The following is a 17446-nucleotide window of genomic DNA, read 5'->3' as shown; positions in this document are numbered from 1 at the left end:
AGAGAGAGAGAGAGAGAGGGAGAGAGAGGTAAGGACACAGCGTGGTGAGGGAGACTAATGGAGCCCAAACTCCCGAGACTCTTGACTCATAATTGACTCCAGATGAACATCCGAACACGATGCTTCCTCTTGGTGTGGATGCAATGGAGGCTTCAGTTATGCAGCTAAAGGCACTTTGCTCTTCATTTCCTAAGATCATCCTTTAGCTCGCTTCCCACTCTTTGATTGCGGCTGTTGAAGTGATTGTGCAATTAACAAATAAACCGCCACAGAGCTCGACCTGCGTTATGAACGCAGTGGGAACAAAAATAAGACATGTGCTCAACAGGAGAGAAACCGCGGGCTCGTTCCTGAGACGAGTGAGTCCTGGAATTAAATTTAGAAGTCAGTGCTCTCAGTAATTCGCTCCAGTCTCTCAACATTTTCGACTCATCCTACGCAGACAAACAGCGCTGACGCACCAGGAGACCCTGCGGAACATTTGCACGATGTGTCTCCCGCTTTGATGCCGGAAGGTATTAAAATCACCAAAAACAATGTTTGACCTTCAATTAGCTGCGTCTCCATTAGGCCAACGTGTGTAATTAGCGGCTTAGATGATCTCATTAATTCTGCGGCTCCTCGCTATGAGGCGCACATGAATCGCTTATTATTGTGTGCGGGCTTATGTTTGCTCATTCGTAATTATAATGTCAAAGAACCAGTCGGCTGCATTTTTCGCAGGACAAAAATTGTAATTTTTCTAAATCCCGACATTTCGGGCCGAGACTAATTCGGCCCCAAGGACTCGTTAGCATCGCAAAAAGGTGCCATTTGTAAAAAGCCCCGCTTTGATTGTGAACGCGTGTTGCCGGGTTTTTTTCCCTCTGGGAGATCCAACGAACATCCCCGCGAAAGGAACGTGCTCCTACCGAGGTTCTCGATGGTGTAGTAGCGCTGCTTGTAGTCCACCTTGATGGTCTGCGTGTGGGGGCTCCCGATGCCGTAGCCGATGCTGTAGCCGCGCACCACGATGTCCTGGTTCTCCGGCGGCGTCCAGCTCACCACGATGCTGCTGACCAGCGGGCGGACGTGGAGCGAGCTGGGCTGGTCCGGGACGCGGGACTCTGCGGGACGGAGAACGCGGTGGTCAGCGTGAAGCGCGGCCTCTCTCAGCGCGAACCGGGTGTTTTTTTTGTTTGTTTTTTACCGTCCAGGTCGCTCTCGAACGTCTCTGCCGCGGTCCACTCGGTGGCCGGTCCAGTGCCGTTCACCGTCATGGCCGACACCCGGAAGGAGTACTCCGTGCCGCGCTCCAGCCCTGGAGACATTCAGAGGACGGGGATTTAGAAGAACTCTCTTTACAAAACTACAAAGACTGAACTAGTTCTCTATCCGGGGAGATATTCTCCTACGCAGGACCTGACTAATCCTGTAGATACTCTAAAACATCAGGAGAATACGTCCCCTTCTCACTCAGAAGGCTGCCCAGGTACTGATTCAGGCTCTTGTCATCTCCCGCCTGGACTACTGCAACTCCCTCCTGGCTGGTCTCCCTGCCACCGCCAATCGACCTCTGCAGCTCATTCAGAACGCAGCAGCTCGACTGGTCTTCAACCTTCCTAAATTCTCCCACACTGCTCCACTCCTCCGCTCTCTTCACTGGCTACCGGTGGCTGCCCTCATCCAGTTCTAAACACTAGTGCTCACGTACCATGCTGTGAATGGATCGGGTCCAGCTTACATCCCGACCCGCACTCTCCGCTCTGCATCTGATAAAACTGCTCCTTCCTCCCTCACTGAGAGCAAAACACTCGACTAGATCTCCACTCTTCGCTGTCCTTGCGCCGAAATGGTGGAACGAGCTCTCTGAAGACACCAGGACCGCAGAGAGCCTTCACATCTTCAGACTAAAGACACACCTCTTCACACTCTACCTCCACTAAAACACTAACACATTGTAGCACCTAAGTTGTACTTATAATGGCTCTTATTTATAGCAAGGTGTAAATTGGCTTATTTGATGAAATTGCACTTTCTCTTCCGAGTTTGTATCCCTGTGGTTGAATGCACTTATTGTATCAGCTAACTGACATGTGCTCTCCACATCGGGGAGGGGGGGGGGGGGTTGCAGACGCAATAAATATTTTGAAAGCACAAATGTTTTAAACCGATGCCGATATTTCTTTGCACAATTTACAGGGGGGGGAATCAATAAACCGGCCAGGGAAATAATCAAATTTGTGTTCCTGTGGTGAAATTAGCTTTCTTCTCCGCTGAATATGATGGAACTGATTCAGATACGTCTCCCACCTCTAGTTGATATGTTTTATCTTCCATTAAGAAGCGTCTAAAACGAAAAGTGTAAAAAGTAACGCTCGGCGAGTCTCGACATTTTCGCTAATTTGCTGATACATTTTGCATCATCTTCATATTGTCCCATTTGCACACTACACGCCTGCCTAACTATCCGTGCCTCCAAGGCTACAACATCTCGCTCTAAATGCTTTTGAACCGACATTTTCTTTCTGAAAAATCCCTTTCGCAGTGTGTATTCTCTTTGATGCTTGCACACAGCGTGAGGCCACTTGGAAGCTGCCGAGACGACATCCAATATTAATCACCTTTGCTGTGGGTCTCTGGTGGGTTGGGAGCATTTTGTCCGGGTACAGTGGGAGATGTGAACGCCATGTGAAGATGAAACGCAGACGCCGACTAAACAAACACACTTGCAGACGCCAAACGGCAACTCTGACGGGTCTCTTAAGTTTCTGAGTCGGTTCTGTGCACGAACTGAGAAGTGTCTTCTCCACGGACACGCGCAGTAATGAAATGCAGCACGTTTACATTGCAGGGGAAAACCAGGCTGCCTGCAAAGGAGGACAAAAAGGTTTCCGTTCCCTTTACCGTCAATGAGCTTTACAAGCTGGGTGCCCGCGGTGACCTCGGCTGCTTCGCTCCTGCGGTATCCTTTCCGGTATCGGATCTTGTAGCTGGTGATCTCCCCGTTCTGGCCGCTGAGGGGCGGGGGCTGCCACCGCAGCATGATGCTCTGAGGGAGGACAGAGACAAATAAATTAAAATCAACGTTCAGCACACGTGGAAGCGCCGGCGTGACGGTGACCCCACGGCTTATCCTCACACACCTTCCCACGCACCTCGGCCTCTGTGCTATCGTCACATTAAACCCCCCCCCCGCCCCCCTCGCCTTCTCACAGCGGTGCAGATGGGAGGGTGCCGCTCCTCTGAGCCTCGCTGACGCAGTGCAGACCGGCACCGGAGGAGGACATAAAGGCACGAATAACAGAAGGGTGTCCGGATGAGGGGGGGGGGGGGGGGGATGGGGGACGGGGACGGGGGTGCGCTCGTGTGGCGGGGGAAACCCTGGAGAGAGTCTGAGGCAGAGTGATGGATGCAGGGCTGCGTGCCGCCGTTGTGGGATTTGTGCATCCGAGTCTTGTGTTTGTGTGTTTAAAGCGAGAGGTGGGGGGAGGCGGGGGGGTATCCCAGCGTGCAGGGGGGGAGGGGGTGGGGGGGGGGGTTGATTAACGCTTCTCCACTGTCACACTGATGCACAAAAGCCTGAATACATGTAGGGCACGAACACACGCACACACACAGCCGAGGGAATTGCGCAAATTAAATTTGTGTTAAGTGTGTTCAATTATTCCATTTTTCTTATTACACTTTCGGTCCCGACTCGTTATTTTTTTTTCTCCTCCTCCCATTAATCATGGAAACCTCTTTAATTGACTTTTGGAAAAACCACAGTGAGAAGATGCCAGAAGTGTGGGGGGGGGAAAGAATGCGCGTTACAAGATCGCACAAACAGGATTTCCAGGGTGCGCCGCAGGTGAAAGATGTGCGGTTCTCATCTGACATAGACGGGTGTGTGGAATGCATGATAATTAATTGGTCCCCCCCCTAGTTCCATTTGTCTGCGTGTATCCAGCAGCTCGCTGTAAGAATGCTTTGTATCAATGTACTTGAACCATAATTACGAACGTTTACATCCAGAATCAAACACAATGACATCGGGGGGGGGGGGGGGGCGAGAAATAGATGATTTAATTCACTAAGTGATTAGGAACAAAGGACGCCAGATGTTTGCTCCACAGCTGGAGTCGGGGCGTGTGCAGGTGTGTTCGGGGGAGGGACAGCTGGATGTACGCTGTCCTTTCCACAGAGCCTCTCCTCTTCATTTCACACTCAACGTCAGCGAAGTCCCCCCCGCCACGGGGGGCCGGTTCTCACTCAAGCTGGGGGTGTGAGATAGGATTGTCTACCAGCTTTTCTTCTGCTTCTTCGTTTGGTTTGACAGTTCTTGTCTGGCCGCCGCTTTTGTAGTCAACGCGGGCGGCCCGAGCTTCTCCCCGTCTTCGTCTCACTTTGCACGTCGTGTCTCCCGGGTGAGAAACATCTTTATTTTTCTTAGTCAAATTGAATCCGTCACTCGGGTGGAAGTAAACAAGCAGCAGGTCAAAGAGGAAGGTGGACCAACTTCCTGTTGTAATCAGGAGCCTGCCGTGAGGCCTCAGCAGGGTTATCCAATCACGGGCGTCACACAACAACTCGCCGTGCGTTTTAATTGCGATAGACCCTTAGAGGGTAAGACGCGGCGAGGAGTCTGCCCGGGCCGGGAGAAATGGGGTCCAGTTATTCAATCTCGATAAACAAAATGTCCCCTTCACACAAATGTGCTGCAGATTTATTCTATAAAAATGGTTTCTAACAGGTCTCCAACAAAAGGGATGGCTTTAAACATCATCAATAAGCGGTGACGTGTCACGCGTAGGGTTAAAGGGCACCTACACGTCCGTTTTAACTGGCTTCATTTGGATGAGATTTAAACCGTTCACATCTGGTTTGCCTACAGATTGTTTCCGCGGCAAAGATGGAGATGGACACGGAGGAGAAAACCTTCTGACAGGCGGGTCTCCTGCCGACGGGAGGATCGATGAGGGTTCGCACACCCTCTTAACCAGCCGCCCCCCCCCTTAGCCGATCGCTCTCGTTGTTCGAGCCGCACCGGGATTCGCAAAGGCGCCTTTGAAAGCGGCTGCACGGGGAACCGGACTCTTACCTTTGAGTTCTGGACCTCCACGGTGAGGTTTTGAGGAGGAGCACTTGGTACTGTGTAACACAAGGAAACAAACACACACAATTAGGCTAGATAAATAAATAAATTAAGATACTAACACGTTTTGATGATAAATAGTGGGCGTTTTGTGGGAGTTTGTGAACAAGCACTTTGATACCACTTTGCGCTATAAGGATCAATACCGGCGCTGCTCTACAGCCCCGGAAACATTTAGACTGAAAAATGCGTTATAAACACAACATGACAGTGTTGTTAAAACGAGCTCGTCTCTCCATCCACCAACTGACCGTCGGACAACGTGCGGACGACGATGTCGTCGGTGGAGACGCCCGGGCCGTGCTGGTTGTTGGCCACAACGCGGAAGCTGTACTCCGTGTTCTTCTTCAGCCCCGTCATGGCGTAGGACTGAGCGTCCACGTCCACGTCCTGCAAGCAACAAAACACCGTTTTTAAGCTGCCTAGAATATTTCTGCAGGTTTGCTTTGCCTTCGGACAGCCGGGCGGAAATATTCCAGCTATGGCTTCGTCAGGTGGCTGAACTACTGTGCGGGAACGTCAGTGGGGGCTGGCTAACATCTTCCGAACATCCCACACGCCTCAGATTTGGCTAAATATATGTTAATAAATGTGTCCACTTACAATTGAATGTGAGATTTCTTATCAAATCACATTTTTGGGGGCGGGGGGGGTATTACATGCAAAAAAAAGACAAAACATAGATCCGATTTCACGACTCACATGTTGAATTTTTTTTAGCAGATTTTCTAACCAATCAATTTCTCAAACATGGCGAAGCCACCAAAGCGCGACGCCTGCCTTCATGGCGGCGACCTCCCTGTTTGTAATCCCGTATAAAATGTCATCTTCCACTGAGAATCTAATTATCCCGTCTGTGATCACAAACCTGCACGTGGCCAATTACTTTACGCTAATTTGCATCCGGCTCTCCGGATTGTGACATTTGGAGTAAAACGACAACTGGAAATCAAATCTCGCTTCCCGAGGTGACCCCCCTTCCCGGCCGGTGATGCGGCTGAAGATGCATCGCGGGTCGCCCCCGACTTGCCCCCCCCCCCTCCCCTCCCGCCCCACTGGCCTTTAAATATTTCACGACCTTTGAGCGCCGCAGCTTTCTGGCTTCAACTCTGCTCCTTCACTTCCTCTCCTCTCCATCCCTCTGCACATCTCTTGCCTTTTTCACCTCATCTCCGGCTCTCTCCTCCAGGGAGCCCAGGCATCATTACTCGGTGGGGCCCGGCTGGCGTTTGGTCCATTATCATATTAAAGGCTTTTTAATGCCTCACTGGCTGGCAAACTGCTACTGTTGGGGCTGACTCGATACGCGACGAGCAGAACTCCATTCCGGCACAAGACAGCGACTCGGCGCTTGTGTGTTTGCTTTTTTTTTTTTTTTTTGGAGCAAACGACTCGCCTCGTCGCAGCTTTACACGCAGTCACATTCGTTCGGATCTAATGAACCGTGCAAAAGCCAGCCCGCACGCGGCGCTTCTCCTGTTACGGGGTCTAACCGCGATGACGACGACGCCAACTGCGTGTTCCTGTCCCACTGTCCCATGACGAAATGAGGCCTACCTGCTCGCTGCCAAAGCTTTTGTCCGTGTAGTACAACTTGTAGGTGAGCATCTCTCCGTTGCCGGTGAGCGGTTTGTCCCAGCTGAGAGAGACGGAGGTGGGCGAGTTGGACGCCGCCTGCAGGTTGGGGGCGGGGCCGGGGACTTGCACTGAAGCGGGAGAGAGGAGAGATCATTAAAAGCATCTTGTTTCACCCGGAGCTCCAGCGAGGCACCAGAACCTATTCCAAAGGGAGACAGGGGAGGGCAGCAGCGTCCAGTCTCCCTCTACACTCGGTGCCGTGTAGTGAAGATTCCATATTTTAAGCGTTTAACATTCGTCAGCGTCGGAGGACACGGAACGATTCAATAAGTTGTGACTTATTCGCTTTATTCAGAATAAGGCGGTTAGTTTACACAAGGTGATATATTCGTCTCTGCCACATACGTCTTGTCTGCGTGTGTGTGTGTGTCTGCGTATGTGTGTGTGTGTGTGTGTGTGTCTGTGTGTAGCCCGTCTCTGAGGAGACGCTGCAGCGCCGCGTGCACGTGTCTGGCACTGAGGGGCCGGGTCAGAAGTTTAAGCTCTATTCGTAGCATGTCCCCCCCCCCGCTAACGGAGCGTCCACGACAGAGATTTACTGCGTCCTCGCCGCTTTCCCCCCCGCGGGCGTCTGGGCGCCTGCTGGCAGAGCATCAACGTGCCGTCTGTGTGTGTGTGTGTGTGTGTGTGTGTGTGTGTGTGAGTGAGAGCCGGTCCGTCCGTCCTCCAACCAAGGGCGCAGGCAGCGAGACGGCGGCTGACCTACAAAGTGACAGAGACAGAGCTGTGGCCGAGGTGAGGCGACCCCCCCCCCGCCCGCGCCCCCCTTGACGGCGTGCGGGGAAATCCCCGTCGCAGCACTTCTCAAATGTGTGTCGAGGCGGCCGAACACAAAGAGAAAGGAAGAAGAGGAGAAACCCCTTCGTCCCCTCAGCGACTCTCTCCTCACCTCAAAGCCTCCTAGTGAGCTTCTGCAAAGCGTCTTTGTGGAGACGGGATGGGGAGGGAGGGGGAGGGGGGCGGGTGAGGGGGGAGATACTACACTTCATTCCTTACTCAGGTAGGAAAAGCTCAAAGACACACAAACAGACACACACAGGGATTACACAGTAAATGTTGGGGCATAAACAAGAAGGGGCTTATAGGAAGAAAACACTGAGCTGGGTGGTCTGCCACGGCGAAACGGCGTCCTCCTCCTCCGTGTGTGTGTGTGTGTGTGTGTGTGCTGCCTCTGTTTGAAGTGAGCGCACGCTGTTTGCGAGGGAATATTTGTTTGTGTGAACGTTTATTTTTCGCGCTGGTTTTTCCGAGTGCATCCTGTTTGCACCGGCGTGCCAGCGTGAGCGCGTTTCCAACAACCTGGCTGCAACCCGGCTTCATGTTTACGTGTCCTGTTTCCTGAGCACATATAAAAGAACCTGTGTGTGTGTGTGTGTGTGTGTGTGTGTGTGTGTGTGTGTGTCCTTACCTTCAGCCTGGGTGGCCACTTTGAGCGCTGCGGAGCTCTCCCCCTGGCCGTTGCCGTTGTGGGCCACGACCCTGAAGCGATATTTGGTGTCTGGCATGAGGTTCTGGATGGTGACCTGCATCTCTCCTGGACGGCTGGTGTTCACTACTCGCTCCCTGACGTGCGCGCGCACACAGACACACACACGCACAGAAACAGGCCTGTTAATAACGTCAGTCTTCCATTTACAGTAGGGTACATAACTTAGTTATATAATGTGTATTGTACTGTACTTGTTCATTTGATAATAGAACAAGTGTGCATATTTGCCTCCTTTCCATCCCCCCCCCCCACCCAAAAAAAAGAAGAATTGTTTTAAGATCCAAGGAATCTTCCCCAGGTGTCGGGTTTAACGTCTGGCTGGTTTTGTCCAAAACGCAAAGACAATCAATCAGCATTCGCATTGATCCGATTAAAGATTCACACATTCGCATGGAATGCTGGAAAAATAGCCCTCAGCCGCTGAGCGAACATTACATCCTACAGCAGAAAAGGAGAGGAAGCGCATGTGCAGCCCTGCTGGTTTTGTGTAGATGTTGCGTGTGCGCTCTGTGCATTTGCACAGATAGTTATGCACTCATTTGCATCCTGAGCTCTCGCACTGGCAAGTAAAAGCCTTTTCATGTATTCGGCCACTTGTGAAAATAAGAGACAAAAAAATGCCCCCAAACACTGAGGAGATATTGTAGAAAAACCTCCCGGCTTCCTAAATCTAATTCTCAGACACTCAGTAAATCCTCTCAAGAGCCACTTTAAAAAAAAAAAAGAAAAAAAAAAGTAAAAAGAGTTTGGAATGAAATATTTTGTTGATACTTGCAGAGGTAATCCTTGGAGGAAGGAAGTTTGCTTTTAATTATTTACCACTTTAACTGCTTTAATAAGATATTTGCAGCGTCGTCAGAGACCCGCATACGAGTACTCTTGTGTAGTAGTATCGTGTGTGTGGGTGTGTGTGTACGGCAGTACTACCGTCCAGTGCGAGGAGTACCTGCTGGTTCCCTCCTGGCTGTAGAAAACAGAGAAGGTCAACTCGTCTCCGTGGGGCTCGGCTGGCGGGCGCCACGTCAGCTTGATGAAACGGGTGGAAACCAGGGAGGCCACGACGTCGCGGGGGGGCGAGGGGGCGGGCCCCGCCGGACGGGCTGCCCCTCTGGAGCCTGGCGTTACATGGTCAGCAGTGTTAGGAGTCAGTGAGGGGGGAGGAAAAGAGGGCAGGGCTACATCTTTGGGTCGGAAGGGGGGGGGGGGGGGAGGGAGAGAGAGGGATGGCGAGGTGGGTGCAGCGAGAGGGAGGGGGGGGGTGCAGGAGACAGTGGCAGCATAGGACATCCACAGGGGGGGGGGGGGATGGAGGAGGTGAAATGGAAATGACAGTGAAACGGAAGAAAGGAAGGAAACAAAAAAAAGAAGAAAAAACAAAATAACAACAACGTAACGAAAAAAGCCTTTTAACGTGACGAGGAACCACAGAAATATAACACTTGTACTACACGATTAGAAGCACAATACGAGGGGACTACACATGCAGATCTACACACAGCGCTCTGATGTAGACGGTGGCGGAACAGATTTCATTTCACAGACGGCCCTCCCAGCAATCATTTTTAATTACAAATGATTGACGCTTTTACTCTAAAACAAGACGGAGGGAGACTTTGTGCACACCAGAAACCGTGTTTGCGGAATTCAATTGCTTTTCATTCGCCAAAGACAAAAACATTCCTACGTTTAAAACTAAAGTAAAAAACACACAGAAGCAGGAGATGCTTTCCGTTTTCCTTTTTTGTTACTTTCGGCCGTCACATTCCTTCGGCTCAACCACAGAAATGTCTGTGACTTCACTCGGCGGTTGCTGCTTCTTTTTTCAGTCTTCTTCGGTGGAACGAACCGAGCGAGAGCTGCTCTCCACAAAACCACAGCGTCAGTCCGCGTGTCCGCGTGTCCGTGGGCGGGTCACGTGAGCCGACTGGAGGGCAAAGGGACGACGCGGCGCAGTGTGCAAACGGTGTGTTATTGCTGGAGGGAATTGTTGTGAAATACAAAGCAGCTGCTGGCATGCGCATCTGTCCGTCTTGGCGTGCGGGACGACCGCGAAGCTGGCTTTAATATTTGTTTACATATCAAATTCCCCAGTTCATTGACTTTTGTGGCTGCAGGGATTTTCTGTTATTCGGTCTGCTCGTCTCCCACTGGGATCAACATGCATCTGCACACACTTTGTAGCTTCAAACGAAAGCCGCAGTGCTATCGTGTGTGTGTGTGTGTGTGCGTGCGCACCAAATACACTCAGCCTTTGTATTGGAAAGTTGTGTTTGCTCTTGGATTTGAAATGAAACAATGATTTATGAGGTTAAAGTGCTGATTGCAATCGTTCATTTCGGATTATTTGACACCAATTTTTAAAAAAAAAAGAAGGAAAAATCAATTCATCACACGCAGGGTGCGGCGGCTGAAGTCGATTTCTGGGTCTGAAGCTGGAGCTCTGAGATTAGCAGATACTCGATGTCTTCACTCCCGGCTCACTTTGCTGTTCTTTTTGCCTTCAGTCTGGTCAACAGCAAATAAGACTGCGATGGATTGCGGTCCGGTGACTGATGAGTCTGCCGCGTCGTCCGCGTAATGTTTAAATGGGGACTGAAATCCCCGCCTCCACCAAGCTGGATGTCAACAACCTCCAACAGCCTCTAGGCTGGAAGTCAACACTTCGACCTCAACGCCTTCATTTCAAAGCCAATTTACTAAAAACGGAGGGAAACAAATCGTCATCCTAAAGCTCTCTGACTGCAGCGTAAATGACCGATACAAAAGACAGAAAAGCACAAGGCTGTGGTGTCTCTCTCACACACACACACACACACACACACACACACACACACACACAGCAAAGGGATTGCCACTTAACCACGAGCAGGCTCACCCATCGTCATTGGATAAAACCGACACAAGGGGAAGATTTATGAATTTCAGACAACTCCTCCCTTCCTTTGAATAAGGAAACCTTTGACCTTTTTGGTAAAATTGTGAACTTATTGATCTGTGAAGCAGAGTTTCCCCACAAAGAATCACCCAAAAGCGCCACTACATTACAGATGTGTTCATAGTTTTTTTTTTGGGAAATAAGTTAGTTTGCATAAAGAATTATTAAAAAGGACCAAACAAATGGGGCTTCCACCCGTCGTAGATTAGTTGACTAATTTCAGTAATCCCCAAGCAGATTGGTAAGAGTCCAATCCACATGGAACTGCCTGCTGATTTAAAGTTGAGGCTCCATACGAGTTCTGCAAAAGGATTCCGTAAAAATTAAACTGAAGAAAGGCTGCAATAATTAGTTTAAATCCCCGAGGGGGAAGACAGCTATCCAAGAATTAACTGTCACCCACTTAGTTAGGAAGCACTGAAGGGCCTGACTGCTACTCGACAACCTCAGGCTGTGCTCCACTTCACAGAGAAGACAAACAAAGGTCTACCGCACAGACGGCCCGTCCTCAGCAAATATCCAGATTTCCCTCTAAAGCCCCTTTTCTTCCATTCAAATGACACAACCGTTTGAGATGTGCAACCACGGAAACAGAACAGGATCCCACGTGTCCAAAACACGTCTCATCTCGGTCAGCTTCGCCTCGTCTGGAGTTGAGCCACCGCTGGTTGACGATTTGGGGGGAAAAAAAACATATGACATAATCTTTTTGAGACTTTGTACGCAGCAAATACTCAAGTGGGAATAATGCTGCATTCAAAGTGTGTCCGGTGCCTGCTGAGGAATTCTGGGATGAGCGAATGATGAACCACACGTAGATTCCATCTACTGCTGTATGCAACTGACGTGTCGACGTTTTTTTGCGCGTCCTGACAATCCGTCTTGTACCTTGAGCCACTAACTGTTACTGTAAGGAGGCGTCAGCCTCCCACTGCCTCTATTCATAGCTGATTAATTGTGCCATTAGTCTCTGTGCCAGAGGCAATGAATGGCTGGCATTAAGGCTTAATGAGGAAGGTTACTCTGGATCTGCATAATAAATCTGGGAAACAAGTACACACAACAGTCAGGAAAAGAGATGCACAGAAAAAGCATTCATTTAAAATATCTCGCTGGAAGACGAGGCCCTTTGTCTCCCGGGTGAAAAATTCGGATTGAAGCCTGGTAACTTTTAGCGTTAAATCCTTTGGTGGCTTCTCCATCGTCAGAACAAAGACAAACACGCCGCGTCTAATGTGGTTCGGTAAAGGACGACCGCATGGGAGGCGGATCCAGCACGGAGCTCACGGCCCGCTACCGGGTCGAGGGAGTGCGAGTGACAACATGGCGGCTTTTCTCCCCTTTCAACATAAGGCTGGAAATAAAAGCCAGACCCCCCAAAAAAAAGAGTCTGAGAAGCTCCCACGAGGAAGGAAACCGAGCGAGACAAACAAAGGGAAGACTAAGTGAGCGTTGAGGAGAGAAGAGCGAGAGGCCGACCGAGCAGCTTGCTTTTCTTTTCTTCTCTCAAGATTCCTCTCGACCAAGTTGTCGAGAGGAATAATGAACTCGGTTCTTAACGCTAGATAGAAGTGTGAGTCACCCCCCCCCCCCCCCCCCCCCCCCCCCGAAAAAAAGGGATTGAAGTGCTTTGTGCACAAGGCCAAATAACTAAATCCCTGCAAATGTTCCTGTGCTTGTATTCCACGTGAGGAGTGTTTGGACCTTTTCCTGGTTCCTGTGTGGTGAGCACGTGATCATCTCAGTATCAGGTCTGTGGGGTTGGTTTTCCTTTTGATACTCAGAGAGCGTCAGGATTAAAGTGCAGATCAAAACCTCACAAGGGCTCCAAGAGACGTGGTGCTCCAACTCGCGCCCACATAATCACCCGCTTTTCTGTCTCTTATCCGATTCTCCAAAAACGTCAAACAGCATCTTCCACATTCCTCCTCATCACTTTCTTGGACGCAGCGGTCAAACTTACTGAAACTATGGCACGTTCCTGGGGAACGAATCACCTTCTTATTTATTTTCCAAAAATTGAACAAATGTCCTCATTGGGAGGAGGACCGATCGGAGGTCTCCACAGGCCTCCTGGATGCCATGTGGCGATGCTGTAGGATGTTTTGTGCTCAGCTATTTACTGTGTGGGAATCTGCTCAATGTCAAATGCATTATGGGAGCAGCGGATCTCAAAATGAGGGGAAAACCAACCAGCCTTTTCTTCCTAAAAGGCGGCAGTAATTGAATGGGGTCGGGGGCATCAATAATTAATCATCCGCCGAGTGTACGTACAGCGTCCCTTCACCATCAAACACATGTACCCCCTCCCTCTACCACCTCCTCCCTTCCCGCTTGCACAGATCTGCATCACGTGCTCCGCGTGCTGTCTGGGAAAACGAAGCGAGGACGCTCGGGATCAACGCGCGTCTCCCGAGCGTCCCGCCGCCGCCGCCCACGACGCCGTAACACCTCGGAGGTACACGGGTACGAGTCAACCTTTCCAGGGGAACAGAGCGAGCAGCCGGGATGAAGTCATTCATGTCAGAGAACGCTCTCTGTAGCCACGCGCGCGCGTGTGTGTGTGTGTGTGTGTGTGTGTGTGTGTGTGTGTGTGTGTGTGTGTGTGTGTGTGTACAGGCCCTTGCAACGCCTTGTGTATAAAGTGAGTGCAGCAGAACAAGCAGGAGAGGGCCGAAAAGGTCAAATAGGATGTTTGCAGAAGTGGGAGCAGCTGCACCAGCCCCCCCCCCCTCTCAGGAGACGCGCTAACAAACAGGCAGCTAATCAGGCTCCAACTGCACGGACAGAGCCGCCTCCCTCGGTCCGACCCACCGAGAGGGCGCCGCCGGCCCGCTGTGATGCTGCTCTCTGTTCTACTTTTAGCTCACGGAAAAAATGGGAGGGCGGCGCGAGGGAGGGAAAATGGAGGAGGGGGGAAGTGCATAAAAGCTCCAGCGGCGCCGCTCACAGGGGTCAGGCCCCCTGCAGCTAAGGGGAAGGGTGTGAAAGGAAAGTGATGTTTTTGTGCCATGCGGTTCCTCCAATTTTTCGCACCTGGAGGGACGTCCAGTAAACACGAGACGAGACCGGCATCCTGAGTGTGTCATGGTGCGAAATAAGAAAGAGAGTAGACGGACGCAGACAGCGAGGCCTAAAACTGGTGTTGATACCCAGACCGACCCTTCAGGAAACCGCAGCGACCGAAAGCTACTTCTTAACCTTTTAACTGAAAAAAACAAAAAACAAAACAGGAGCAAAAAATAGACACTGGGAACGACAGAACATTTATAAATGAGGGAAGGTTTCCACCACAGCCGAGTAAATACAACCCACGGAAAAGATCAGCCTCACCTAGTACACACACACACACACGCAGAGAGACGGAGCCACAACACAAACACTTACTTAGACATCGGCGCTCCAATAAACTGCTATTTGGTGGAGGCTGATTTCACCTCCTCACAATCAATTTAGGCTACAATCCCTCTGATCAGCCCCGGGGGGGGCGGGCACACATTCACTAATCACTTTCACTAACGCGGTGCGTGCGTGTGTGCGCGCGTGTATGTTTCAGTTAAGACACTGTGTGCACATTTTTTTTTTTTTTTTTATCACCTCAATTTGAATTTCAATATATTCCGCTCCGAGGCAGAGTTTTAGTGGAATATATTCACATTTGCATGTGATTAATATTCTCCGTCAAAAGCCCCCTGATTTCACATTCTCTTTTCATGATCCCAAGCATTTATTAAAAAAAGAAGAAGAAAAAAAAAAAAAAAACCCGACAAGGTTCCAAATGAAACAACAATATTATCATGTTTGTTTAATCAACAAAATCCCACCAAAAAAAGACGCTTCTCAAGGCTGCGGGTGGAGATTAAGGTGCTCATTATTATAACAGCACCCGCCGTGCACGACACAGGCTGCAGCTACAGGCGCCGAGCGCCGAGCTGCTGAACAACAGCTACTTTCGCTGTTAATTGATGTTTGAACGACTTTCTTGGAGGCGACTCCGTCCCCCCGGTTGGCAGTTTTTATCGCTCGCGCTCGGTGCCAACAACAGACTCCTCTCTCTCTCTCTCTCCCCCGCTCTGCGGGGGCAGGGGGGGGGTTGAGCGCTCATTACGGCGCCAGGTCGACTCTGGGAAATTGCAATCGTAAAATCGAACCACACCCCGAATCAGACCAGAGACGGGACATCACACGGGTGGTTGGAGTGGCAGCCCTGCAGGGTGCTGTTTGACCCCCCCCCCCTCGCCGATGCAGACGGTCGGTGCCAACAGTAAACACGCTCGCAGCATCACACACTCACGCTCCCGCTGGCCCGGCCGTGACCCCCCTTTCCGGCACGTTGGTGGAGAGCGCCGTATTCCCCGAAGTGGGCCGGGGCTTTTTCGCTCGGATGGAGTGCGGGTGGAGGGTTCGGGCTCTTTTAAAGGCCTGTTCTCACTTATTGAGTTGGCGAGGGAATAAGGTGGTGACGATGGTGGGGATGAAGAGGAAGGGTCCCGCCCCCCCCCCGTCTGCGGCTCGTCTGGCACACAAATGCGCCTTTGCCTCCATGACGGGAAGCGTTTCTCTGTTGTTTGTTGGTGATCCGGTTACATTTGAAATGATGTGGATTCATAATGAAGTGAAGCAGCTACAGTACAGCGGGACTGGGAGACCCCTCCTACTTTAAAGGCTGCCGTGCCAGTTCTGTTTGGAAAAAATCATCCCTCTAGAGTCGTCCACGGTTTGTGACGGTACACTGACAGAACACAGGGCTCTCGGATTACTTTGTCCTCACGGGCCGCATTGAACTTCCACTTCATTTGTGCGTTATTGACATCTAAATAAAACTTGTGTGTGGGGGGGGGGTTTCCTCACTCCCGGCGCCTAATCCTCATTAGGTGTTAACCGTCTTGGCCCAGATCAAAGGCCGTGACAAAGCCGGTGCTCCTGGTTATTTCCATCCGCAAAGACTGAGAGAGACTCCTGGTGTCCGTGTCATTTCACGGGGACGTCTGGTAGTCGAGTCTGCCCGCGATCAATGGATTCACTAATGAAGTTACGCTGTATAAACAAAGCCTCCCACTATCTGTCCAGCTGCAGCTTTCGGGGACGGCTCACATGCCAGTTCATCGTGCCAGAGCTGGTGATGCCTGCACACGCGAGTACACGGCGTGATGGAGGGGGGAAGGGGGGAGGGGGGGGCGCAACCTGCAAGACAACGCGAGCGCTCGATTACGCACCTCCGTCTCTCAGTGAGAGGGGGGGGGGTTGTGGCACCTCTGAGGGGAGGACGGGACTCTTCTGTCTGCTGCCGCAGGTCTGAGAGACGACTAATGGCAGCGCGGCTCAATAAAGGGGGGGGGGGGAGGGAAGCAGAGAAGGGGAGGGGGAAAGAGAGATGTGGAAGGAGTGACGGGATGCCTCCCTGTTTCATTTTCAAGAGCTCGAATAAATACGTTTGCATCAGAAATGCAGTGTTGTACTTTCTCTTTTTTGGCCATGAGCCCGAATAACAGCCAGCAGCGAAGCAGTGTTTGCACACCGGCCAGCATCGGTTTATTTTTATTTATTTATTTCGATTGGGTTATATTTTACCTGAAGTGGGCAAAACACACAGTGAAATGTCTCCCTTTCGTGCGGCGCAATGCAATTGACGATCGCGTCACGGCGGCTCAGAGCTCGCAAACCCAAGGAAGCTTGTTTGCGGCTCACCGGTGAAGTACTTGGCTTGGGCACTAGGAGGCAAAATATCAAAAGGGATTCACATACGGGGGGAGAGGGGGGGGGGTCGGGATGCAGAGGAGAGACAAACACAGACAAGGAAGTATTTCCATATTTTGAAGCCATATGGAAGGAGCCACAATAAGCAATCAGATGCAAATGGCAGCGCATCTCTTCCATTTATGCAAACAGGAGAAGGTTAAAAAAAAACATGCACTTAAGAGCAAACTGCAAAGGCATTCACTTCTCTTTTGTTTGCAAATGTTAAATGCAGATCCATATGCCGTTTTCATATTACAATATAAATGTAGGTGCTTAAAGCTTTTAGCTGTAAAACGGCGTTTTCGGACAAGTGGGCTTTTTACTAAAGGTTGTTAAAATGAGTGTACACAATGTTGAAAAATATGCAGGGGCTTTTCTATTCTGGTTATTATCGGGAAATGTAAACGCTATATGCAGCGCTCCACTTCTAGACCGACAGTTACCCTCGAAAATATATTCGTCTGTCTGCTCTGCATCTTTAAGAGATGGGCTCACATTGTAGTTGCCACCATATGCAACTCCAGGCACA

The 17446-nt window shown here is 50.7% G+C and overlaps 1 protein-coding gene across 39 annotated transcripts in view; it reads right to left on the bottom strand.

The window, feature by feature from the left end:
* neo1a (neogenin 1a) overlaps nt 1-17446 on the bottom strand; it is a 110898-nt gene that overhangs the window by 13370 nt on the left and 80082 nt on the right. For 33 of the 39 annotated variants that reach the window (XM_078085694.1, XM_078085704.1, XM_078085710.1 and 30 more), the window contains 8 exons: nt 9190-9424; nt 8163-8317; nt 6674-6822; nt 5368-5506; nt 5063-5112; nt 2887-3031; nt 1190-1300; nt 912-1106 (listed from right to left, as the gene is read on the bottom strand). In XM_078085694.1, the coding sequence (XP_077941820.1) occupies nt 912-1106; nt 1190-1300; nt 2887-3031; nt 5063-5112; nt 5368-5506; nt 6674-6822; nt 8163-8317; nt 9190-9424 (1179 nt within the window). The remainder of the gene's footprint in view (nt 1-911; nt 1107-1189; nt 1301-2886; nt 3032-5062; nt 5113-5367; nt 5507-6673; nt 6823-8162; nt 8318-9189; nt 9425-17446) is intronic. The other 6 variants (XM_078085703.1, XM_078085712.1, XM_078085734.1 and 3 more) reach the window with 1 other exon arrangement.

The sequence above is a fragment of the Gasterosteus aculeatus genome, chromosome 12, assembly GCF_964276395.1.
Source record: "Gasterosteus aculeatus chromosome 12, fGasAcu3.hap1.1, whole genome shotgun sequence".
Lineage (NCBI taxonomy): Eukaryota > Metazoa > Chordata > Actinopteri > Perciformes > Gasterosteidae > Gasterosteus > Gasterosteus aculeatus.
This window is presented reverse-complemented; position numbering and strand designations above follow the sequence as displayed.